Raw genomic sequence first — 27655 nt, 5'->3', positions numbered from 1 at the left:
TGATGACTAACAGATAGAAAGTTGTATCATACCAAGTATGTTCTTCATTGTTGTTTTGATGACTAACAGATACAAGGTTGTATCATGCCAAGTATGTTCGTTATTGTTCTTTTGATGACTAACAGATACAAGGTTGTATCATGCCAAGTATGTTCGTTATTGTTCTCTTGACGACTAACAGATACAAGGTTGTACCATGTCAAGTATGTTCTTCATTGTTCTCTTGACGACTAACCAGTAGAAGGTTGAAATGTGCCAACTTGTATAAAAAGTGTTGACAAGGAATAATAAACACAAGGTTTTCCTTTTTAACATATCTACACTTTGTTCTTTATTTACGGTGCTTACAAGGAGTTTCACACAAAATGTTACAGTTCTACCCCTTCCCCTTGTGCAATCCACCAATTTCAAAAATTATTAATTCACTTTGTAACAAAATATATTTTTGTTTCATGATTTAACTAGATATTTATATTTAGATTTCAAAATCAGTTTCTACATTCCACCAGCATGAATCAAAGTTTGATACATGAAAGGTTTTCACAGTTGTTAACAAGTAAGTTTTGAAGCTCTGTAAATATAATTGTAACTTCATTTTTGTGTATAGTCCCAACATACACATCACCTATTTCACAGTTACTCGCTTTGTTTGAGGTTGTGTATAAATCTTCAATATATTCATCACTTCAAGCACATATTTTCCAAATGTAATACAGTTTATACATGTATATTAAACGTGTTAAATTTTATCATGCTACCTGAACGTTTAATAAACATGATTTTGTAAAAATGTGCAAAACCTATAGCATGAATATCTATCTCATTTAAAAATATACTTAAAGTTAGCTTAATCTTTAATTCAATACTTGTATCACTAAAAGGGTCTTATTAACACCTACATAACTTTAAGAGGTGCTATCTGTGTATGCAAACTCCTTGTATATGTCTCACTTAGAGAGTATTACTGAAACTTTTATAACTTTAACAGCTCAGTAAATAGAAATTGTTTCAATACAGGACTATTTAAAAACAATATAAAATTTACATATTAAAGGTCTGTCTTCTGAATAAGTTATTGTATCAGATTTAGCATTTAATGAAATATTCAAAACAATCATAAGACTTTACAATTTCAATACTCTGTAAAAACGTCCATTGTCACTTGAACTGGCATAATCCTAAATCTATTGAACAAACATAATCTCTCACTTGTATCAGCTGGTATTAACAACTTCAATTAAACCAGACACATTTTCTCAGAAGTGACATCATTAATTTCTAAAGGAGAAACAAATTGTCTGTAAATAATCCATACAGTTTTGAAGTTTTCAGTTCTGGTATAAAATATTTATATGTTCTCATTATCATAACTCAATATCCATAACATCTGAATTAATCTGACAGAACTCTGTGTAGCTGAAATCTGGAAAAGCAAGTTTCAATACAAATATTTTAGTAAAACTGACTCAGTTTTGCTTCATTCAAGGACTTGAAAAGTTGTCAAATAAACACCGAAATGGTGAGCAGTTTTACTACATTTTGAAAAAAATTCTTTATATTCTGTTCTTTTACGAAGTTTAAACAAAAAAATTAGGTGACATTTATAAAAAGAGGAGTCTAGTAACCTTCAGACATCTTGATGAGTGATAAACAATGCCAGTGTAGAAACTTAAACACAGGTCATACATGACAAAAACTGAAATGACTAGTGGTTTGGTCCATAATGGCACTTCTGTGTCTGTTTTACACATCAAAACTTCTCCAGTGACTAGAACGGTTCCTGAGAACATTTGGCCTTTCTCTTCTAGTCTGGAAGGAAACATCAGAGTTTCTTTGTTATAAAATTAACTTTTAAACTAACAGTTACTATACATTAAATCAAAAATTTACAAAGCAACTCATAACACATTACAAGAAACAATATTAGTGTAATTATTGTACAATCACACATTACTACTGAAATAACAAGCATGCTAGTAGAAATACCTTCTATATGACCTTCTCACAAAATATTAGGTGTTAAGATAACTTTCCATGGTAGTACAAACACTGTCAGTACAATAATACATTGAATCATCACATACTGATATAACTGTTAATGTGAAGTGTAGTAAGAAACATAATGGTGGCTTAGATGATAAGACATAGTTTAAAGTTAATATTATTCTTATGTTGACTTATGTTGTGCTTATCTTTGCTCACACAAAGCTATTTGATCTTCATATTGCCCTTTGAGCATTGCTAAAATATTTTTGTGATTGGTAAACATGTTTTTATACCCCATCAATTTCGTACCATTTCTGAACAGTACATATCATGTGACTACTTTCCACCAATAGTTATGTGTCACCTACATTTGTGCAGCTAGATTCATCTATTATTCCTGCTCAATCCTCACATTTGAGAATTGATGAGCACTAAAGAGAGACTTACGGGTATGGGGAGGAAGTATGTGGGTGGAGATAAATACCTACCAGAAGTACATTTTCAGTGGAAGAAAAATGTTTACTTCCATAACCCTTTATTCTCTTGAAGAAGAACCAACCATTTGGAAGTGCTCAAGTTTTGGGTCTTGTTTTAAAAATATTACTTTCAGTATCACACATACAGCTAGAATCTTATATTGCAAAGGTGGAGAAGATTGGTGTGGGTACACAGAACTGAAACCAAGCAGATAGCAACTGATCAGAATAAATGAGTGTCCACACCCAAACAAAACACTTGTGGAGTACTGTACTACTGAAAAAAACCAAAAAACTCATTGCTCAAGTAAAAAACTAATCTGAAATGGACAGGAAAGGAAAATACTTGCACAAGTTCTGAGAGACACAAACCATCGTAACACAAACTATCATAACACAAACAGAATTAGCTGCATACATTCCCAACGTCAACCAGACACACGAGGTTCCATAACTCGTCCTTGCTATAAGGAAGTAAGGAAATATAAAACAAAAATTGCAACATTAACATTATGGCTAGGTATGTGGACTGTGTTATATATACCCATCAATCCCAAGTGTTAGTAAACACAATGTCATACATCAAGCAACCAGAATTATGAAGAGGATGTCAAAACCAGACAAACTCCAAGTGCAAACATAGTACCAAGTAGCAGAACACACTAAACCCAGCATTATGGGTTCATGGTGTTGCCTTGACTCAATTGTAAAAACAGGCTAATAGTTGCAACTGGTATTATGGACAAAATCATTCAACCATAAATGCATGTAAGAGATGTTCTGCATCAGGTATTATCAAGAGAACATGGAACACTCATTCTGTCATAGGAGCAGAATAAAAACACCTACAACCAGAATTAATGAAAAAGAAAAGCATATATTGCCCATAGCTGTAGGAATAGGGTGTTGTTATCCCCAACTGTATAGGTCAAATCCACTTCAACTGACAAGTGTTCACTTGGAAAGAATCATCCAGTTAAAATGGAAAGAGGGAAATCTGTACTGCTCTCTAACTGAGTGTATACTCATAAGTACATACAGTAATGGAAAGAGGGAAATCTGTACTGCTCTCTAACTGAGTGTATACTCATAAGTACATACAGTAATGGAAAGAGGGAAATCTGTACTGCTCTCTAACTGAGTGTATACTCATAAGTACATACAGTCAAGTTGAAACTCACTCTGGAAAAAACATCTATGGGTCCACCTATGGGAACTAATAAGGATCATGCTGCACTAGTAGGAAGAACAAAGGGGGGTCAAGTGCAAAGTCCCAACAAATGTCACATTAAGAAAAGTGCAATGGGTGTACACCAATTGCCTATATATTTAAGAGCAGATCAACCATGACTTATTAAATCAGTCACAGGATTAGGCATAAATCCCATTCTGCTTTACTCAAGTTCAAGGGTGACAATCTATCAGAGATTGAAAATTATTAATATCTAGCACACACACACATCACTGGGTAAGGTGGTGGTAAGGAAACATCCCATCTCTACAGCCAGCATTATATTGTTAATATCTAACACACACACATCACTGAGTAAGCCATTAGTGGTGGTAAGGAAACATCCCATCTCTACAGCCAGCATTATATTGTTAATATCTAGCACACACACATCCCTGGGTAAGCCATTAGTGGTGGTAAGGAAACATCCCATCTCTACAGCCAGCATTATATTGTTAATATCTAGCACACACACATCACTGGGTAAGGTGGTGGTAAGGAAACATCCCATCTCTACAGCCAGCATTATATTGTTAATATCTAGCACACACATATCACTGGGTAAGGTGGTGGTAAGGAAACATCCCATCTCTACAGCTAGCATTATATTGTTAATATCTAACACACACACATCACTGGGTAAGGTGGTGGTAAGGAAACATCCCATCTCTACAGCCAGCATTATATTGTTAATATCTAGCACACACACATCACTGGGTAAGGTGGTGGTAAGGAAACATCCCATCTCTACAGCCAGCATTATATTGTTAATATCTAGCACACACACATCACTGGGTAAGGTGGTGGTAAGGAAACATCCCATCTCTACAGCCAGCATTATATTGTTAATATCTAGCACACACACATCACTGGGTAAGGTGGTGGTAAGGAAACATCCCATCTCTACAGCCAGCATTATATTGTTAATATCTAGCACACACATATCACTGGGTAAGGTGGTGGTAAGGAAACATCCCATCTCTACAGCCAGCATTATATTGTTAATATCTAGCACACACACACATCACTGGGTAAGGTGGTGGTAAGACAACATCCCATCTCTACAGCCAGCATTATATTGTTAATATCTAGCACACACACATCACTGGGTAAGGTGGTGGTAAGGAAACATCCCATCTCTACAGCCAGCATTATATTGTTAATATCTAGCACACACACATCACTGGGTAAGGTGGTGGTAAGGAAACATCCCATCTCTACAGCCAGCATTATATTGTTAATATCTAACACACACACATCACTGGGTAAGGTGGTGGTAAGGAAACATCCCATATCTACAGCCAGCATTATATTGTCAATATCTAGCACACACACATCACTGGGTAAGGTGGTGGTAAGGAAACATCCCATCTCTACAGCCAGGATTATATTGTTAATATCTAGCACACACACATCACTGGGTAAGGTGGTGGTAAGGAAACATCCCATCTCTACAGCCAGCATTATATTGTTAATATCTAGCACACACACACATCACTGGGTAAGGTGGTGGTAAGGAAACATCCCATCTCTACAGCCAGCATTATATTGTTAATATCTAGCACACACACATCACTGGGTAAGGTGGTGGTAAGGAAACATCCCATCTCTACAGCCAGGATTATATTGCAAACAGTACATAGCATGGTTTTGTGGCCTGATCAGGCAACATCCACCAAACTAGGTTTACTGAAAATAAAACATAAAGAAATGATAAATAGTTACCCCAGTTAAAGACAAATGGGTGTGTGCATGAAGATAATCAGGAACAACAGGTATTGTGAATAGTACACATTTCAGCCTGAATAACATCTTCCATAGGACAGTGAAGATGAACATAGTGATGTGATGAAATTGGTAAGAAGAAATGTTATGACGACAGTAATCTTCCACAAATAAGTCCAAATATAACAGCCTAAAGAGTTGATAAAAACCAGTGAGAGTGACAGGTGACAAATCATGGGAAATAGAACAGTTTCCAGAAATAAAAATCAAGAATATAAACTCCAAAAGGTAAATGTGTGTGTGTGCTACATAACACCTTAAAAAGGAAACTGGACAAAGAACCCAATCCAGATAAGAATGTGAGTGCAGATGGGAAATGGGATACAAGGAAATGGGTGTGAAAGCCAAACCAAATTCCTTGGCAGTACATGTCTGAGGGAGGATGGACCAGTTAGGATAGAGAATGACATAAAAGGAATGGTAAAGATACATTAATGGTATATCTGAACAATGATGGAAGAGGATGAAACAGGTCTTGAGGGATAGACGGTATTACAAACAGAAACTGTGATTTAAAGCGAGCATAAGAAAAGGTGAAGGAGAAAAACAACAAAATCCCAATCAGGTAAAACAAAGAAACACAAAGGGCATAGAATATGAAAGAAATGGTTGGTTGGTTTGTTGTTTTATGGCACAAAGCTACAAGGCTATCTGCTCCAAACATTTGGTAAAAAGTTAAAATTAAAGTAAACTTATTAAACTTCACAAAAAGAAATTAAGGTAAAACAAAACAAAGTTTAATTTTTGAATTAAAAACATAAATAACATTAAATCCAATTTTTATATCTAGTTTACAGCAGTAAGAGAAAAACTACAAGTTGCAAAGGACTTTCTGTAACATAATTGTAATTATCACAACTAAACAGATAGACTAACAGGTAAGTTCAAACATCAGCATTAGACACCTGAAGCTGACCTTTCCAGTACTGATTTCGAGTTATTTAACATTACAACCTTTTTTAATTTCAAATTGAATTAGATGTACTTTGATTCTTAAAAGAGAATCACATTAAAAAAGGTCTAATGTATAAATTAAAAAACTTAAATGACATTAAAAAGATTAAAACATTTCTAAGATGGACAGTGTCACCATCACCAATAACAATGTCTAATGTTATGAACAAACCTTGGGACAGAACATGTTTAAAATGATGACTTATTGTGGCCTAAGTGTTATACAAACTACACACTGGTGCATCAGTTCCAGATAAAAGAAAACAATGAATTAAAAAACTGTGACCAATGCACAGTCTAGTTAGAACAACTTCCTCTTTCCGATCCTTACGAAAACAATACGGCCAAAGTCCAATATAGGGTTTTATTTGGAAAAGCTTGTTTTAACGTTGCTCACTCCAAGTCGAATGCCAGCTAGCATGGAGCCAAGCCTTGAATACAGGACCATAGTCCATGTAAGGAACAGGCACAGCTACAACAGTGCCAGAGCACACAGATTTAGCTGCGATGTTGGCAAGCTCGTTCCCACAAATACAAATGTGGCCAAGTATCCATAAAAACTGAATAGAAGTATATATTAAACAGAAATGAGCCACTCGGTTTTGAATATCAGCAAGAACAGGGTAAGAACTAATGTGAAGTGATTCCAGGGCCAGTAGAGAACTGAGTAAAAAAAAATAGTGCAATTTGAGTACTGCTTAACTTCTGTGTGATCCAGGGCAAGAGGAATGGCATACAGTTTGGCAGTAAACACAGAAGCTGTAGAGGAAATTCTGCATGCAACCACCGAGCCACAACAAACCATGGCAGAGCCCAAATAGTCACCTGATTTCAAACCACCTGTAAAAATAGAAATTGAAAGATGGTTCGAAAGATGTTCAGCAAATAGCAGACAGTATTTCCAATCGAGAGTATCTGCTTTCCTCAGATGACTTAAAGAAAGGTCACATTTGGGGACTGTAAATTGCCATGATGGGGTGAGCTGACCAGTGGAAAAAGCAATGTTATCTAAGGACAGACCCAATTCATCCAACTGTGCCTGGATGCAAAGGCCAAAAGGAGCAATGGCAGATAGTCTGTTCTGAAAAAGCATGGCCTACCGAGGAAAGAAAACTCAACACTAGGTGGGATGCTGTGGTAAGGATTGAAACATACAGTAAAGACAGTTGCAAATGGCAGAAGTGTAGAGGAGTTTACGAGACTCTGTGTATAAGCTCTGAACTGAAAAAGTGCAGAAAGCCCTGGTGCACAACTGAAGTCCCTGATGTTTAACATGGTCCAGCATCTTCAAGGCTGAGGTCCTGGCACAGCCATAGAACAGTGACCTATAGTCTAGTTTTGATCAAATAAGAGCATGATATATCTTTAGCATAACACATCGATCTGCTCCTCATGTGGTGGAAGAGAAGACGTGGAGGATGTTCAGTACTCTTGTACATTTGACTCTTAGTTGCTTCATGTGTGGTATAAAGGTCAACTTATGGTCAAAGATAAGCCCCAAGTACTTTGTCTCAGGGACAACAGGTAACATAACCTCACTGATATGGAGTTCAGGATCAGGGTAAATACCCTGTTGGCGGCAAAAGTGCATGCAAACAGCTTTAGAGAGAGAGAAGTTAAAACCGTTTGTTGTGGTCCACTTTAGTAAATGATTGAGGGCATTCTATAGTTGCTACTCAATATACCTTATGCTTGATGACTGACATCAGATGTGAAATTCACTGATATATGGAGCCAGTTTGCAACAATGACAGGGAGTTGTTCAGTGATGGCATTAATTTTTACACTGAAAAGTGTGACACTCAAAACACAGCACTGAGGGGCTCCAAGTTCCTGTAGAAAAGAACGGGAAAGTGTCAAACCCACACAAAATCGGAATCGCCTGTCCATTAAAAATGTTTCAATAAATATGAGCAAATGACCATGTAATCCATACAAATGGAGGTCTCGCAAAATGTCATACCTCCATATTGTATCATAAGCCTTCTCAATGTCAAAGAATATTGATACAAGATGTTGTAGACTGACGTTTTAAGTCAAATAAGGTGGTCCATGGTGAAGCACTCTCGTTGAAACCCACATTGGGTGGGTGAGAGGAGACTGATTTGAGGAACCAAACAAGATGAGCATTAACAATCCCCTCTAAGGTCTTACAGAGAGAGCTTGTCAAAGCAGTTGGATCTTGGGATCCTTCCCAGGCTTAAAGAAAGGTAGAACACTAGCCTGGCACCAGGCATCAGGGAAAACATTCTCCTGCCAGATCTGGTTAAAAACAAGCAGAAGAATAGTAAAAGAAGCAGGAGATAGATGGTGCAGTATTTCATAGTGTACATCATCAGGTAAAACTGATGTACTGCTAGACCAATGAAGGGCCAGTACGAGTTACACAGGTGCAAAGAGACTATTATAGTCATAGAGACAATCAGCTTGAAAGGACAGAGGTGTTTGCCCTGCCCGAGTCTCGATGGCTAAGAAGGTGGAGGAAGAAGCAGAAGTGTTAGATACTTGGCAGAAGCTTTCACCTGGAGTGTCAGTGATGCTCCATGTATCAACTACTTCCTGGCCATCAGAGAGCAAGATCGAGAGGGGGACAGAATTATATTGCCCACTGACCTTTCTAATCTTGTCAGATACGACTTTGGAACTGGTGATAGAAGATATGCTGGTTGTGAACATAATCCAAAATTCTTCCTCGCTTTAATGTCTTACCCACCCAGCATGTACATGAGCCTGCTGGAAAGCAGTAGAGTTCAAGAGTGTGGGATACCTATGAAAAATATCCCAGGCCCATTTTTGAGTCTTCCGTGCCATGTGGCAGGCAGGATTCCACCAGGGAAGAGGATATCTTGGAAAATGTGTCAAGGTTTTAGGAATACATTGAGTAGCTGCCTGTACAATACAGTCAGTTGCTGCTGCCAAACAGTTGCCTATTGATGGTAGGATCAAGTTCTGTGAGAGCTTGATCCAGCTTCCACTGGGGCACATGACCGGGTGGCAATGACCACAGCCAGTCTCTCTCAAAATTACAGGAAAATGATCACTGCCTGATGAGTTACTGTCAACCCTCCATGAAAAGTGGGAAAATAGTGAAGTGGAGCAAATTGAGAGATCAATAGCAGTAAAGGACTGACTAGGTGCATAAAAATAAGTAGAACAACCAGTATTGAAGAGAGAAAGTTGTGATGGGAGAGAATACACTCTATGGAGCGATCCCTCCCATCAATATTAGCACTTCCCCCAGAGGGAATAATGTCCATTAAAGTGCCCCACGATCAAACAGAGAGATGGCAACTGTTCAAGGTCTGATTGATCATATGTCTCTCCAGGCAACAGGTAGAGAGAACAAACAGTGATGGTATGACCCAAGGAAACACAAATGGCTATGGCATCCAAGGGTGTGTTGAGTGTCAAAGACTGAGTGGGCACATGCTGATCAACCTACAGTGGCACCCCTCCATGCACTCATCCATCACACAGCCTGTCATTTATGAACAAAAAAAACTGCCAAAAGGTGACTGTATCAGCAGGTTTCAGAAATATTTCCTGTAAGGAAAGACATACAAAATGGTAGAAAGCAATCAGTGCTTTGATGTCATCTAGATTAGAATGTAAACCTTGACTGTTCCATTATACCAAGGTGGCCATTTTTATTTATGTGTAGGTGAACTGGGTGGAGAGCTCTTCTGTTTATGACCCCACCTTTTTTTGGTTTTTGTCTTTATTCAAGGGAGGTCTGTCAACTTTCATGGATCCTACCTTGGGGTTGACCAGGCAGGGCTTTCTTCTTGGAAGAGGATTCTAGCGACTGAGGATGTGAACAAATGATCGTTTTGCATCTTGGGACAGGAGAAGAAAATGTACTCAAGGAAATACCCGTACCCAGAATCAAAGGAAATGAACCTTATGGGTTTGCTGGAATGAGTGTTAGGGACAGAAATAGGTGTTGATATTGATTCATCAATTATTTTAATCATGGAGGTCACAAGACTTTTCATATGGTTTGAGAATGATTCTTTTGGAAGCACATAGAGATCTGTCAAAGATGAAGTGGTGGACACCAACTTTTGAGCCTCATGGTAAAGTAGTAATGTTTTGAATCGTTTTCAAATGTTGCACTTCTTTTTCTTCCAACCACTTAGGGCAAGAACGAAAGTAGGACAGGTGAGAGCCTTGCAACTGATGCAATGAAGGTCCGTTTCACACTCACAGCCATTGTAGTCTTTGCCACTGCAACAAACACACATCAAGGAATCATGACATAACATCTTTGAGTGACCAAACCACTGACACTGAAAACATCAGAGAGGGTTTGGAATGTATGGCTGTATTTTGCAGTTTAAGATAACCTGGTGGCAGGTGGAAGCAGTGGTGTAAATGTTATAATGAGAACATTGGTTGGCATCATAACTCCATTTTTGTGAGTTGAGATACATCTCACTGCAGAAACTCCTTGGGTGGAGAAAACAGTGAGAATCTCTGACTCGGGGATGTTATTCAAACCCCTCTCAACAATAACTCCTCATGATGAATTCAAAGTAGCATGGAGCATAACTTCAATAGGTATATCCCTAATCACCTTTGAATGTAAGAGGAGTTTAGATGTGGATGTTTCCACCAATATGTCACCAGAGCAAAGCTTTTTGACTGACTTTGAAGAGGCAGCAAGTTCCTCTTGTCCCTTATGAAGGAGAAAGGAAGAGATTTCCCCTAAAGGTTTGTCTGAAAGAGAATGTAGTGTAAGAAAATGAACTAGAACAGGAGTTACAGATGTTGAAGATTGCTGCTCAGAATCTTCAAGATGTGGTAGTTTACCTATGGACTGTTTTTTCACTATTTTTTTCAAGTTTTTATTTGGAGGATTCATTATAAAAAATGATTTTTCAGTGCCCACTGACTCCACCCACCATTTCAAACAAGGACACTGCAGCAATGCCAGGGCTTTGTGAGCACTATACCCAAACACCAGCATCAGATAAAATGTCCTGTTGAGAACATCAAATACTGGTACTTGGTTAACCCTAGCCCAAGTGGATCAGCCAATTCACCCTAAGGGGTCCACTTGAAGACTGCCTGTCTAAAAGAATTCAAAGCCAAAATGGTGTGTTAGGGTTGGACCCCTCAACCACCAGGATCCTCTCCTCCCCTTCATGGGTCACCATGCATGGAAAACACGTGGGTGGATATTTAGATCCCAGAAAAAGTAAACTGAAAGAACAGAACCTTCCCTGAGAAGTCCCCTCACCATGTATATGAATCCATACCAAGGGGAAGGAATAGCAAAGGAAGAAAATTACAGGGAAAGACAAAACCTTATGAAGCCTAGAGAAACAGAAGATTCACCCAATAGCTCGACACAGCTGAAGTGGACAAGCCTATATCAAACAAACAGGTGAAGAACTCAGAAAGATAAAGGACAGATAAATGGGAAAAATAAAAGCCACAACAAGGACGCCAAAGATGGAAAATATACCATCATCATTGGTAAATGGTCATGGAAGGAGGTCTGATGGTTCAGGAAAGAAAAGGTGCAATATGAGGAGCAAGTCCCTGGACTGTGGCAAAGCAAGACAAAAATCATGAGTGAAGATGAATGAATAACGTCCAGTTAAAATTGACAAGGTAGAGACTGAGACAGGAATAAAAATAGGGGAGATTATACAAGTAATGGCCAAGGAAGGGGGATCCATGGCTATGCAGACCAACAAAAAGTCACAAGCAAGAATATATGTGATTAGGATGATGGATAGAACTCTGGACAGAAGTTAAATCAGACAGTAAGCATACATGTGAAGACCTTTCCAAACCTGGTTGAATGCATTCACTCCAAAAGCTTATAGGCATGGAGTAAGAGACCAAAAAGAAGGAAGTTTAGTAAGTGTGGTAAAGACATCAATATAGAGTGTTACCAGTTGAGAACATACCCACCAAAAGACCTGAGGATGAAGGCACCATTACATGGGAAAATACTAGTTTGGATGAAATAAATCTATAACCAGACTTATTAGCACCAAGAATATGGCAAGCTAAAACCACTATGTGGTAATTGTGGGCTCAGATAATGGGATCCGGAGTCCAAAAACACAAAGACCTGGATTTGGTTTCATCTTGCTTGGTGATATAGTTGACAACAGTTGGACTGTCATAGTGAACCATAACCATCTTCCCCAACATGAGAGAAAGGAAGTGGGACAAAGTCCAACAAACTGCTATAAGTTCAAGAATGTTCAAATGGAAAGCACACTCTTCAACAGACTACAGACTAGAAATCTCTCAAAACTCTAGGGAAGTACACCAATCTTCTAAATATTCATTTGTGAACAGATATAACTGTGAACTTAAGCAAAGAAAGGAGAATCCCCACATATACCTTGTCCCTATCAAGCTACCAAATTAGGACAATTCTAATCACAGAAGAGTAACAGGGTTAGTCCAAGGGATCCAAGGTGAATATCCCTATATTGTAAACAACTTGATGAGTAGGACAGAGTTCTCAAGGAACCCACATTCCCAAGAGGGATAGTACCTCCTGGGCCATGAAAGAATAAGGCAAAATCTATCATAACTGCTCACTGCATATCTCAGAGACAAAGAGAAGAGGGTTTGTTTGTTTGGTGTTTTATGGCACAAAACAACTAGGCTAATTGTGCCAAAAGAAGAGAGGGAGAAAACGTTATTGAATGGGAGTAAGAACAGACTTCACCACCTTGATCAAAAGAGCCACCTGTGCTGTTTCTTGTAAAAGAGACAAGTATGGTTTTCTGATTGAGAATGACAGGAGGTGAGCAGAAGCCATCATCCATCTAATGATAAGTGTGAAGACTTACCAAGTGAAGGTGTCTGAAAAAAATACATATCACCTGAAAAAGCACACAAGGAGCCAATGTTAGTAATAGCGTAGAATGAGGGTATGACGTACATCTCACAAGAATAAAAGGGAAGATGCATTCCTGCAAGTAATACACTCCCACCCAACAACACAGGAGTCAAATACTGAAAGGCTGATAAATATGCCATGGTGAACCAAAGGAGGACCCTGAGCTCATTCCATAAAGTTTCAGAGGATGAAAAGCCTAATACAATAACTAAAGGGAAGAATGAAAATGTACAGCACTGTGCAAAAATGTTAGGACAAGGGAACACTTCGTCGTTCTTTCCATTTTATGTGACTAATTATTCGGGTATAAACATGCTCAATGATCAGAAAATTGATTTTATCAACACTTCAAGGGCAAAAGAAGATTTAGGTAGGTCTATGTTAGTGTATCAGAACATAATGTTAGTAGAGAAACTCTTAGTATGAAACATAATAATGGCTGAGGTGGTAGAAAAACCTACTATGAAACATAATGGTGGTTGAGTTGGTAGGATAACTTGTGTGAATCATAACGGTGGTTGAGCTGGTATAAAAACTATTACTATAAAGTGTGATGGTGTTTAAGATAGTACAATAACTGTTAGTAAAAAATAATGATAAAGGTTGAGATTGTGCAAAAATTGTTAGTGTGTAAACATGATGTAGGAACTAACTGTAGTGTAAATCTTTTTCTGGGATACTATTAAATGATTTACGATAATGTCTAACCTCTGGGGTTAAGTAAGAAACACCACAGATGACCAGTAACAAGAAAACACTTATATATGTTACAAGACGTATGATGTCTCGGAACCTCCTCCACTCTTTTAACTTGTCCAAGTGTAGGAACCTATTTCTATAATCTGAAGGCAACTCAAACTGAGAGGTAACTGGAAACATTGCTTCATAGAAATCTTGCAAGACAGCTTTCACCTGAAAATATTGAAAAATGAGTGAAGATAGGTTTACATAAATATATGAATTGTGCACAGTACAATAGAAGAAGTCCAGGTTTTCCTAACACTTCAAATGCTATTTTACAAATTACTAAAGAAAATAATCAAGAAAATAAAATGTGTCACGTAATCTCAATTTTACAGTACAAAACAAATTTGGTTAAAGTTGCTTGAACATTCTCAACAAAACATGACAACAAAATGTCTACATGATAGTACAGAAAAAAGAATGATATTCAGGCATGACAGTACAAAATAAGATAATCTAAACTTCACAATAAAGAAAAGGAAACATTAAGATCTATATTCAACAACAGATGATAATATATGCATGAAAAAAGAAGAAACAAAACATTGAATAAAACATTGAAGAAGAGTAAAACAAAATAAATGTATTTATGGTTGGCTAACATATGTTGGTATTATTAATAACAAATTAACTCGCTTATGATGCAAATTAAGAAAACAAAACACAACTCAAACACAAAACTAACATTGAAAATAAACCAAAAACTAACATTTAAAGTTTTCTGGTGAAGTTACTTTAATACACTTGGACTATCTTTGTGTTATTTAAGTAGGATACACTTGGAATAGCTTTGTGTTGTTTAACCAGAATACACTTGAAGTATCCATGTATTATTTAACTAGAACACACTTGGACTATTTCTGTGTTATTTAACCAGAATACACTTAAATTATGCAGGTGTTATTTTAGTAGAATACTACATTTGAACTCTTCTGATGTTATTTTAGTAGAATACTACATTTGAACTCTTCTGATGTTATTTTAACAGAATACTACACTTGAACTCTTCTGATGTTATTTTAACAGATTACTACACTTGAACTCTTCTGATGTTATTTTAGTAGAATACTACACTTGAACTCTTCTGATGTTATTTTAACAGATTACTACACTTGAACTCTTCTGATGTTATTTTAGTAGATTACTACACTTGAACTCTTCTGATGTTATTTTAGTAGATTACTACACTTGAACTCTTCTGATGTTATTTTAGTAGATTACTATACTTGAACTCTGCTGATGTTATTTTAGTAGATTACTATACTTGAACTCTTCTGATGTTATTTTAGTAGATTACTACACTTGAACTCTTCTGATGTTATTTTAGTAGAATACTATACTTGAACTCTTCTGATGTTATTTTAGTAGATTACTACACTTGAACTCTGCTGATGTTATTTTAGTAGATTATTACATTTGAACTCTTCTGATGTTATTTTAGTAGATTACTACACTTGAACTCTTCTGATGCTATTTTAGTAGATTACTACAGTTGAACTCTTCTGATGTTATTTTAGTAGATTACTATACTTGAACTCTTCTGATGTTATTTTAGTAGATTACTACACTTGAACTCTTCTGATGTTATTTTAGTAGATTACTACAGTTGAACTCTTCTGATGTTATTTTAGTAGAATACTATACTTGAACTCTTCTGATGTTATTTTAGTAGATTACTACAGTTGAACTCTTCTGATGTTATTTTAGTAGATTACTACACTTGAACTCTTCTGATGTTATTTTAGTAGATTTCTACACTTGAACTCTTCTGATGTTATTTTAGTAGATTACTACACTTGAACTCTTCTGATGTTATTTTAGTAGATTACTACACTCATGCTGAATCTCATATGTCAATACTTACTATTTCTGCCTCTTTCGTTCCATGTCGAATGTTGTCATTCATACAAATAAATTTTCTGGTAAAGAATATAAAATACTGATTAAAAAAACAACAATCTTATATATAATGCTAATTTTGTAAAGAATGTAAAATACTGATTAAAAAACAACAATCTTATATATAATGCTAATTTTGTAAAGAATGTAAAATACTGATTAAAAAACAACAATCATATATAATGCTAATTTTGTAAAAAATGTAAAATACTGATTAAAAAACAACAATCATATATAATGCTAATTTTGTAAAAAATGTAAAATACTGATTAAAAAACAACAATCTTATATATAATGCTAATTTTGTAAAAAATGTAAAATACTGATTAAAAAACAACAATCTTATATATAATGCTAATTTTGTAAAAAATGTAAAATACTGATTAAAAAACAACAATCTTATATATAATGCTAATTTTGTAAAGAATGTAATACTGATTAAAAAACAACAATCTTGTATATAATGCTAATTTGTAAAGAATGTAAAATACTGATTAAAAAACAACAATGCTATATATAATGCTAATTTTGTAAAGAATGTAAAATACTGATTAAAAAACAACAATCTTATATATAATGCTAATTTTGTAAAAAATGTAAAATACTGATTAAAAAACAACAATCTTATATATAATGCTAATTTTGTAAAGAATGTAAAATACTGATTAAAAAACAACAATCTTATATATAATGCTAATTTTGTAAAGAATGTAAAATACTGATTAAAAACAACAATCTTATATATAATGCTAATTTTGTAAAGAATGTAAAATACTGATTAAAAAACAACAATCTTATATATAATGCTAATTTTGTAAAGAATGTAAAATACTGATTAAAAAACAACAATCTTATATATAATGCTAATTTTGTAAAAAATGTAAAATACTGATTAAAAACAACAATCTTATATATAATGCTAATTTTGTAAAAAATGTAAAATACTGATTAAAAACAACAATCTTATATATAATGCTAATTTTGTAAAAAATGTAAAATACTGATTAAAAACAACAATCTTATATATAATGCTAATTTTGTAAAGAATGTAAAATACTGATTAAAAACAACAATCTTATATATAATGCTAATTTTGTAAAGAATGTAAAATACTGATTAAAAAACAACAATCTTATATATAATGCTAATTTTGTAAAGAATGTAAAATACTGATTAAAAAACAACAATCTTATATATAATGCTAATTTTGTAAAGAATGTAAAATACTGATTAAAAAACAACAATCTTATATATAATGCTAATTTTGTAAAGAATGTAAAATACTGATTAAAAACAACAATCTTATATATAATGTTAATTTTGTAAAGAATGTAAAATACTGATTAAAAAACAACAATCTTATATATATAATGCTAATTTTGTAAAGAATGTAAAATACTGATTAAAAACAACAATCTTATATATAATGCTAATTTTGTAAAGAATGTAAAATACTGATTAAAAAACAACAATCTTATATATAATGCTAATTTTGTAAAGAATGTAAAATACTGATTAAAAACAACAATCTTATATATAATGCTAATTTTGTAAAAAATGTAAAATACTGATTAAAAAACAACAATCTTATATATAATGCTAATTTTGTAAAAAATGTAAAATACTGATTAAAAAACAACAATCTTATATATAATGCTAATTTTGTAAAAAATGTAATGTAAAATACTGATTAAAAATGTAAAACTGATTAAAAACAATCTTATATATAATGCTAATTTTGTAAAGAATGTAAAATACTGATTAAAAACAACAATCTTATATATAATGCTAATTTTGTAAAGAATGTAAAATACTGATTAAAAAACAACAATCTTATATATAATGCTAATTTTGTAAAGAATGTAAAATACTGATTAAAAAACAATCTTATATATAATGCTAATTTTGTAAAGAATGTAAAATACTGATTAAAAAACAACAATCTTATATATAATGCTAATTTTGTAAAGAATGTAATACTGATTAAAAAACAACAATCTTGTATATAATGCTAATTTTGTAAAGAATGTAAAATACTGATTAAAAAACAACAATCTTATATATAATGTTAATTTTGTAAATAATGTAAAATACTAATTAAAAACAACAATCTTATATATAATGCTAATTTTGTAAAGAATGTAAAATACTGATTAAAAAACAACAATCTTATATATAATGCTAATTTTGTAAAGAATGTAAAATACTGATTAAAAAACAACAATCTTATATATAATGCTAATTTTGTAAAGAATGTAAAATACTGGTTAAAAAACAACAATCTTATATATAATGCTAATTTTGTAAAGAATGTAAAATACTGGTTAAAAAACAACAATCTTATATATATAATGCTAATTTTGTAAAGAATGTAAAATACTGATTAAAAACAACAATCTTATATATAATGTTAATTTTGTAAAGAATGTAAAATACTGATTAAAAAACAACAATCTTAAATATAATGCTAATTTTGTAAAGAATGTAAAATACTGATTAAAAAACAACAATCTTATATATAATGTTAATTTTGTAAAGAATGTAAAATACTAATTAAAAACAACAATCTTATATATAATGCTAATTTTGTAAAGAATGTAAAATACTGGTTAAAAACAACAATCTATATATAATGCTAATTTTCTAAAGAATGTAAAATACTGGTTAAAAAACAACAATCTTATATATAATGCTAATTTTGTAAAGAATGTAAAATACTGGTTAAAAAACAACAATCTTATATATAATGCTAATTTTGTAAAGAATGTAAAATACTGGTTAAAAAACAACAATCTTATATATAATGCTAATTTTGTAAAGAATGTAAAATACTGATTAAAAAACAACAATCTTGTATATAATGCTAATTTTGTAAAGAATGTAAAATACTGATTAAAAAACAACAATCTTATATATAATGTTAATTTTGTAAAGAATGTAAAATACTAATTAAAAAACAACAATCTTATATATAATGCTAATTTTGTAAAGAATGTAAAACACTGATTAAAAAACAACAATCTTATATATAATGCTAATTTTGTAAAGAATGTAAAACACTGATTAAAAACTCTTATATATAATGTTTTGTAAAGCTAATTTTGTAAAGAATGTAAAATACTGATTAAAAACAACAATCTTATATATAATGCTAATTTTGTAAAGAATGTAAAATACTGATTAAAAACAACAATCTTATATATAATGCTAATTTTGTAAAGAATGTAAAATACTGATTAAAAAACAACAATCTTATATATAATGCTAATTTTGTAAAGAATGTAAAATACTGATTAAAAAACAACAATCTTATATATAATGCTAATTTTGTAAAGAATGTAAAATACTGATTAAAAACAACAATCTTATATATAATGCTAATTTTGTAAAGAATGTAAAATACTGATTAAAAACAACAATCTTGTATATAATGCTAATTTTGTAAAGAATGTAAAATACTGATTAAAAACAATCTTGTATATAATGCTAATTTTGTAAAGAATGTAAAATACTGATTACAAAACAACAATCTTGTATATAATGCTAATTTTGTAAAGAATGTAAAATACTGATTAAAAAACAACAATCTTGTATATAACGCTAATTTTGTAAAGAATGTAAAATACTGATTAAAAAACAACAATCTCATATATAATGCTAATTTTGTAAAGAATGTAAAATACTGATTAAAAAACAACAATCTCATATATAATGCTAATTTTGTAAAGAATGTAAAATACTGATTAAAAAACAACAATCTTATGTATAATGCTAATTTTGTAAAGAATGTAAAATACTGATTAAAAAACAACAATCTTATGTATAATGCTAATTTTGTAAAGAATGTAAAATACTGATTAAAAAACAACAATCTTATGTATAATGTTAATTTTGTAAAGAATGTAAAATACTGATTACAAAACAACAATCTTGTATATAATGCTAATTTTGTAAAGAATGTAAAATACTGATTAAAAAACAATCTTGTATATAATGCTAATTTTGTAAAGAATGTAAAATACTGATTAAAAAACAACAATCTCATATATAATGCTAATTTTGTAAATAATGTAAAATACTGATTAAAAAACAACAATCTCATATATAATGCTAATTTTGTAAAGAATGTAAAATACTGATTAAAAAACAACAATCTCATATATAATGCTAATTTTCACACCTTAGTTATACATTTTGTACAGTCATAGAACAGGATTAATATTCATCATTTCAATTTGCTGATCTGACTTCATTATAAATTTACTTTATAAACAATTATTAGTTTGAATTACACACGTAGGGTTTTTTCGAACTTGGTCGAGCTGCCCAATAACTTGAGACAAATTAGATCCGATCATTTTGAAAGTAACTTCTTCCTCTCCCATCACTTCAAAATCATACTTCTGTTTCACTCCAAATACCTTGTTCAGTAGTTCAGCTATTGGTGGACATGCCTCAATTAAGTACTGGGAGACTGTTTGCTAAAGCAGAATAAAACATGTTTTTATTAAATTTCTTTGTCACATCTTTCATAGCTGTATTTAATAATTACATAGCATGTTAATCCACATCAAATGTCTAAAGCAAAAAACAAAACAGTTGATTAATTCACAATTATGAAAATAACCACAAATCTGTTCCTAACAATGATACAGAGGTCACATATTGAACCTGATGTCCTCACAATGTCCGTTAAGCATGTGATATCAGAGCAAAATGTACAAGTAGTTTAAAAATATTTTAAACTATACCTTGTATAATTTCATTCCTAACAAATAACAGCTTAAAGCAAGGGTTAATGTTTTCAGCTACAGGTGTATTTGTAAAGAATGATTTGACATCATAACTAGCTCCATTATCAAACTGTCACCAGAGCAAAATCATCTAAACCAATGCTGCATTGTGTACTCATTAGCTGTGCCATCACCAAATGCATGATTGGTATTACAAGCTGCTGTTGCCACATTATGACCAAGCTTGAGTTCATACAATAAAATTACACAAATATCAATTTTTATCCATGGTGGCAAAAATGAATATAAATATGATTTAGTTTCTGAAATAAGAAAAATAAAGTGAACTTTAAATGACCTAGACAATATACTTTATTATTCTGACAAATTGACAATAATGTTTCTCTTTCAGCCATTAAAAATCGAGTTTCAAATTTGCACATAAAAATCTGACGTTTAATATGCAACAGTCTGTTAATTAAAATTTGTAGTAATTAAGGTTCAATATCAAGTAATAACTAGATATATTAATTCTGGTACATAAAAATAAGAAGGTCAAAGTTGTAACTTAACGAGTTTAATGATGCAAATTTGACTACTACATTAAAATGAACTTAGTACATGTAAAAGTAGTTTAAGCTTGGGTATATTTCAATATAGCAGTAAAACAGGATAGATACATTGTTTTATTAAATAAATACAATCTTAAAAACTAGTTTATTGTCTGTTGGTATTTTAAATTCAGCTTATACTATTATAACTTATAGATAGGTTATAAATCAGGCTAAATATATTTTATTATTAACGTTACATATATATTGTTAGTTCCTTAAATTATTAAGTTCTGTTTATAATTTTTTTATAATTATACGTAAAGTTTAGTGTGAAAACAAAACAGGGTTCAAAAATAATATTGGTTCTTAAACATTAGGCTTAACAGCAACAGTGTCAACAACAGGATACTGGTATTTGATATTCAGTATTTATTTTCAGGCTATAAATATAAATACAGTAATTAAGTTTAAGTCTAAGAGATAAGCATTCACAATTTGTTAGATGTGATAGGTGCAATGAGTAGGTTTCTGAAAACAAAACAGGGTTCAAAAATAATATTGGTTCTTAAACATTAGGCTTAACAGCAACAGTGTCAACAATAGGATACTGGTATTTGATATTAAGTACTTATTTTCAGGCTATAAATATAAATACAGTAATTAAGATTAAGTCTAAGAGTTAAGCATTCACAATTTGTTAGATGTGATAGGTGCAATGAGTGGGTTTTATTTGGGAACTCTGGACTGGCACGTACTTTTAAGGAAGCTAGTAACGAAGGTGTGCAATTTGTATGTAAAGTTTGTACACTGAAGGCTATTCTATAGGTAACAGATAAAGATAAGTGTAGACTGTGAGAAATGGTAGCAGATTTCAGAAGGAGCTTAAGGTTTTTACATGCAAGAGATAAATAAGCTAACAGTGACTTTCAGGAAGATAGATAAAGTACTATTAGGAAGAAAAGTAATGAATTTAATTGTAGTAAGCCTATTTGAAGAACAAATTTCATCCATGAAGATGAGGAACTGTGAATGATGTGGATGATAAAGTTGTTACAGTTATAGGTGATTCCTTGATAAGGCATGTGTATAAGATAGTCTGTGAAGTAAACAGGGGGAGAATCAAAATCATGGATGGAGGATACAACTAACAGAGCAGAACATAAAATAAAGGGACCACATTTAGGAGCTAACGATACAGGGAAAGGTAAGTCAGAGAAGCTAATTAATAAGTACAAAGGGTTGATAGAAGTATTTAAAGAAAAATACTACAGCTTAATTTTGTCAGGGATACTGATTGGAATTAACTGTGGGGATGAAGTTATAAGCAGGTCCCAATGGCTAAATGCTAAGCTTAAGTTAGTATATACAGATGAAGAAATTAGCTGGTTGGACTGGTAGGATCACTTCAGTAGAAGAAGGGAACTCTTTGGACTAGAGAGGTTTACACTTAAGTATGAAAGGGTCTGGTATGTTTGTAAGGGATATTAACTCAGCTGTAAATAACGGAAGTGTTAACTTAAGTATGACAGGGTCTGGTATGTTTGTAAGGGATATTAACTCAGCTGTAAATAAGGGAAGTGTTAACTTAAGTATGACAGGGTCTGGTATGTTTGTAAGGAATATTAACTCAGCTGTAAATAAGGGAAGTGTTAACTTAAGTATGACAGGGTCTGGTATGTTTGTAAGGAATATTAACTCAGCTGTAAATAAGGGAAGTGTTAACTTAAGTATGAAAGGTTCTGGTATGTTTGTATGGGATATTAACTCAGCTGTAAATAAGGGAAGTGTTAACTTAAGTATGACAGGATCTGGTATGTTTGTAAGGAATATTAACTCAGCTACAAATAAGAGAAGTTTTACACTAGGTCTAGATAGTAGTGGAAAGGATAAAGTAAATGAAACAAAACTGAGATGCAGAGGAAATTATAGCATAGGAAATAAATATAAGTGTAGTTATAAGAATAGGCTTAATTATTACTGTAGTAATGCTGGAAATACAAGAAATAAAACAGATGACTTTAGGACACTGGTAAGAATAGAAGATTTTGATATAATGGAAATAACTGAAATATAGTATATGATTGTGATGACTGAAACTTCTTTAAAATACATAATTACAGGTTGTTTCACAGGGACAGAGTAGTAGAAAGAAAGGAAGGAATAGCTCTATACATAGTGTGAGTTACAATCTGTTGAAGATGGAAATATTAAAGATAATAGCAAAGTTTCTGTTAGTAGATATCAATACAAAAAGTTCTTGGTAGAAATTAGTGAGAAACTTTAATGTGAAATAAATATTTCAGCTGTTAATGAAGTAATAATTATGGATGATTTTAATTTCAAACATGCTGACTAGGAAATGCCAGAGTCAAACCATGGGGGATAAAAGGTTTTTGGAAATTGTTCAAGATGAATTTCTTCACCAACTGTTCATGGGAGCTAATAGAAATATTGCTATTTTAGATTTACTGTTAACTTCTAATGTAGAAATGCTTGAGAGGGTATAAACTGAAGAACACTTAGGTACAAGTGATCACTGCTGTATTAGGTTTGATGTTTTGCTGCATATGGAAATTTGGAATAATATTTTGATTCCAAATTTCATAAAAGCAAATTTTTAAGGGAAGGAACAAGAATTATTTGTTGTGAATTGTGCAGCTGAGTTATCTGAAGATACTTATCAGATGTGGAAAACTTGTGAAGATACTTTATTTTAAATATTCAAGGTAAATAGAAACAAAACAATTGGCTCACAAGGAGTTTAAGAAACAAAATTAAAGAAAAGCTCTATAAATGTAAAACATTTAAATTGACTGATATGACAAGAGATTTAGAAGATCATAGATGATTAAGAGAGCTGGTGAAACAGTTAAATTAAGACATCAAAAATGATGTATTAGAAAAGATTGGCTCAAAGTGGAAAAATCAACAGGTAGGATTTCTTTAGATACACTAAGGGTAAACAAAATGTTAGAATGGAGGTAGGACCCTTGAGGGATGATGAAGGAAAGCTTGTATCTGATAATTATGAGATGACCGGGTTATTAAATTTCGGTTTTTCATTAGTTTTCTACTAATGAAGATGTGAGCAGTATATCTTGAACAGTGGCTAAACAGAAATGAGATCAAACAAGGTGACTGCATTAATTCTGAACTAGTTAAGAAAAGAATTGGAAGTTTAAAAGATCCCTGACACAGATTACATCAGTTTCAAAGGTAAATAAATCAAACTGTTACCTTACTTTCACAACTTTAATACGTTAATTACAGATTCAAGAGAATCTGATTGAGGTGTTTAAGATTATAAATGGAATTGAAAGTGTTGATGCATCATCTTTTTCATACTTAATGGCGAGAACAGTAGGACTAGGGTACACAAGTATAAATTTTGGTAGGATAGGAGTCACCTTCAGCTGAGACCATTTTTCTAATAGGGTGGCTGGCCTTGGTAATACATTGCCTTCAGATGTTGTAGAGGCAGAAAATTTAAATAGGTTTAAGGAAAAACTTGATAAGTATATATGAGTGATAAAGGTTGGCTTTAAGTCGTTTTTCTTTACGTTTATTTAGACAATGGAATAGCTGAGATAAACCAATAGGTCAATGCTGTCCAAAAATCTTGTATGTTGGTCACAGTTTCATTACAGTCCTCTCCTGAAAGGTTTAGGCCTGTGTTCAACAGAAGATGTGTTGACAATGTGCCTATTTAACAATGCTCAGTGTTGACAGTGTCCGTTTAACAATGCTGAGTGTTGACAACATGTCTGTTTAACAATGTTGAATCAGTTAAAGAATGTCTTCAGTTTTTGAGCATTCCAATATAAAGTTTATTGTTGAAAATCTGTGATCTAGAGGCCTCACTGGGTTTTCGGTTCCATTTTATTTCACCATGCAAAACCTCCAGGTATGTGAATAGTGTATGACTTTATCAACTCATTATTCAACATTATACATATACAGATGATCAACTATTTCAAGATAGCGTATAAAGATTTCTTTTTCATCCCTTTACCATTATAAGAACCCTAATGGCATTTCATTGGTTTGCTAACCTAAGCTGTGCTGATGAGTCTTGAATAGGCACTCAACAACAGGGAGAACAGGCAATCAGAGAATGAATTAGGTCTCTACATCACAGATTCTCTTTCAAATTTCATCCCTAGCAAATTAGAAATCTTTAACATACACATATGATCATTAGAAAGATACCACATTGAATAATACCGAAATCAATGAAATAAGATAACATTATTCACATACCTAAATTAATGTGGTTACAATATGGTAAATTAAAATGGACCCAAACCTTCACATATAGAATAACCAACTCTTGCTTTTAAATAACTAATGGAACTTATTCACCTTTTTAACGTTTTACTCTTTCAATTTTTAAAAATCAGTTAAAACTCTGCTATACAGAGCACAGAAAATATCAGGAAAGTGAAACCTTTTCTTTGCAGCATAAACTTCAAAAATTCAGTACCAGCTCTGACACAAAATATTGTAAAGATTTAAATATATCTTGTTGATAAACTTTCAAGTAACGTTCATATCGTGGTGCAGAGATTTTAATATATCTCATTGCTACATAATAAATATCAGCTTTCAATACAAATAACATTCATATGATAGCATAGAGATTTAAATACAAATACCATTCGTCATGTGGTAGCATAAAAGGTTTAATAAATCTCATTGCTAAATATTACGTACCAGCTTCGAATCCAAATATCGTTCATATGGTGGTACAGAGACTTCAACATATCTTGTTGCTAAATGTTTGCTACAGTTGATTATATTAGCCTCAAACTCTTGAATTTTGGCATATTCTAATGGCAGGTTGTACAGGTGGGTTAACACCGTTCGAATTTCCCTGTCTGACCATGTTCTTTGAAAAAATAGAACAGATATATTAAAAATATACAATTAAATAGCATTTCATTTTGTTGATATCTTACCAAAAAAATTATTCCTATTTAAGCAGATACAAAATAAACAGGAACACTCACATAAATAAAAGAAGTTTAACAACTAGTTTCTATAAATATTAGGGTACAGGCACAGGATTAGCAATAAAGATGTACAATCAGCTAGTACTAAAAACATCAGGGTAGGTGAATACAATTAGCATTAAAAATGTACAATCAGCTAGTACTAAAAACATCAGGGTAGGTGAATACAATTAGCATTAAAAATGTACAATTAGCTAGTACTAGAAACATCAGGGTAGGTGAATACAATTAGCATTAAAGATGTACAATCAGCTAGTACTAAAAACATTAGGGTAGGTGAAAACAATTAGCATTAAAGATGTACAATCAGCTAGTACTAGAAACATCAGGGTAGGTGAATACAATTAGCATTAAAGATGTACAATTAGCTAGTACTAGAAACATCAGGGTAGGTGAATACAATTAGCATTAAAGATGTACAATCAGCTAGTACTAAAAACATTAGGGTAGGTGAATACAATTAGCATTAAAGATGTACAATTAGCTAGTACTAGAAACATCAGGGTGGATGAATACAATTAGCATTAAAAATGTACAATCAGCTAGTACTAGAAACATCAGGGTAGGTGAATACAATTAGCATTAAAGATGTACAATCAGCTAGTACTAGAAACATCAGGGTAGGTGAATACAATTAGCATTAAAGATGTACAATCAGCTGGTACTAGAAACATCAGGGTAGGTGAATACAATTAGCATTAAAGATGCACAATTAGCTAGTACTAAAAACATCAGGGTAGGTGAATACAATTGGCATTAAAGATGTACAATTAGCTAGTACTAGAAACATCAGGGTAGGTGAATACAATTAGCATTAAAGATGCACAATTAGCTAGTACTAAAAACATCAGGGTAGGTGAATACAATTGGCATTAAAGATGTACAATTAGCTAGTACTAGAAACATCAGGGTAGGTGAATACAATTAGCATTAAAGATGTACAATCAGCTAGTACTAGAAACATCAGGGTAGGTGAATACAATTAGCATTAAAAATGTACAATCAGCTAGTACTAGAAACATCAGAGTAGGTGAATACAATTAGCATTAAAGATTTACAATTAGCTAGTACTAGAAACATCAGGGTAGATGAATACAATTAGCATTAAAAATGTACAATCAGCTAGTACTAGAAACATCAGGGTAGGTGAATACAATTAGCATTAAAAATGTACAATCAGCTAGTACTAGAAACATCAGGGTAGGTGAATACAATTAGCATTAAAAATGTACAATCAGCTCGTACTAGTAACATTAGAGAAGGTGCCCAAATTAACATTAAAGATGCTCAATCAGTTATCACTAGAAACTGTAGTGTAGGTTCCCAGGATTAAGTATGTTAAAGTGGTTAATAGCTGTACACATTATTGTGTGAGAAGGAGGAAGGAAATCAGCACCATATGTCAAA

At 32.6% G+C, this 27655-nt stretch overlaps 1 protein-coding gene across 1 annotated transcript in view; it reads right to left on the bottom strand.

Annotated features, from left to right (window-relative positions):
- Positions 1 to 299: 299 nt before the first annotated feature.
- LOC143230391 (N-acetylglucosamine-1-phosphotransferase subunits alpha/beta-like) overlaps positions 300 to 27655 on the bottom strand; it is a 179919-nt gene continuing 152563 nt past the window's right edge. The window contains exons 19-23 of the mRNA XM_076464018.1: positions 25950 to 26124; positions 20246 to 20430; positions 15915 to 15969; positions 14015 to 14218; positions 300 to 1809 (exon numbers count right to left, since the gene is read on the bottom strand). Coding sequence (XP_076320133.1) covers positions 1744 to 1809; positions 14015 to 14218; positions 15915 to 15969; positions 20246 to 20430; positions 25950 to 26124 — 685 coding nt within the window. The 3' untranslated portion in view covers positions 300 to 1743. The remainder of the gene's footprint in view (positions 1810 to 14014; positions 14219 to 15914; positions 15970 to 20245; positions 20431 to 25949; positions 26125 to 27655) is intronic.

This window comes from Tachypleus tridentatus, chromosome 1, assembly GCF_004210375.1.
Source record: "Tachypleus tridentatus isolate NWPU-2018 chromosome 1, ASM421037v1, whole genome shotgun sequence".
In the NCBI taxonomy this organism is placed as follows: Eukaryota; Metazoa; Arthropoda; class Merostomata; order Xiphosura; family Limulidae; genus Tachypleus; species Tachypleus tridentatus.
This window is presented reverse-complemented; position numbering and strand designations above follow the sequence as displayed.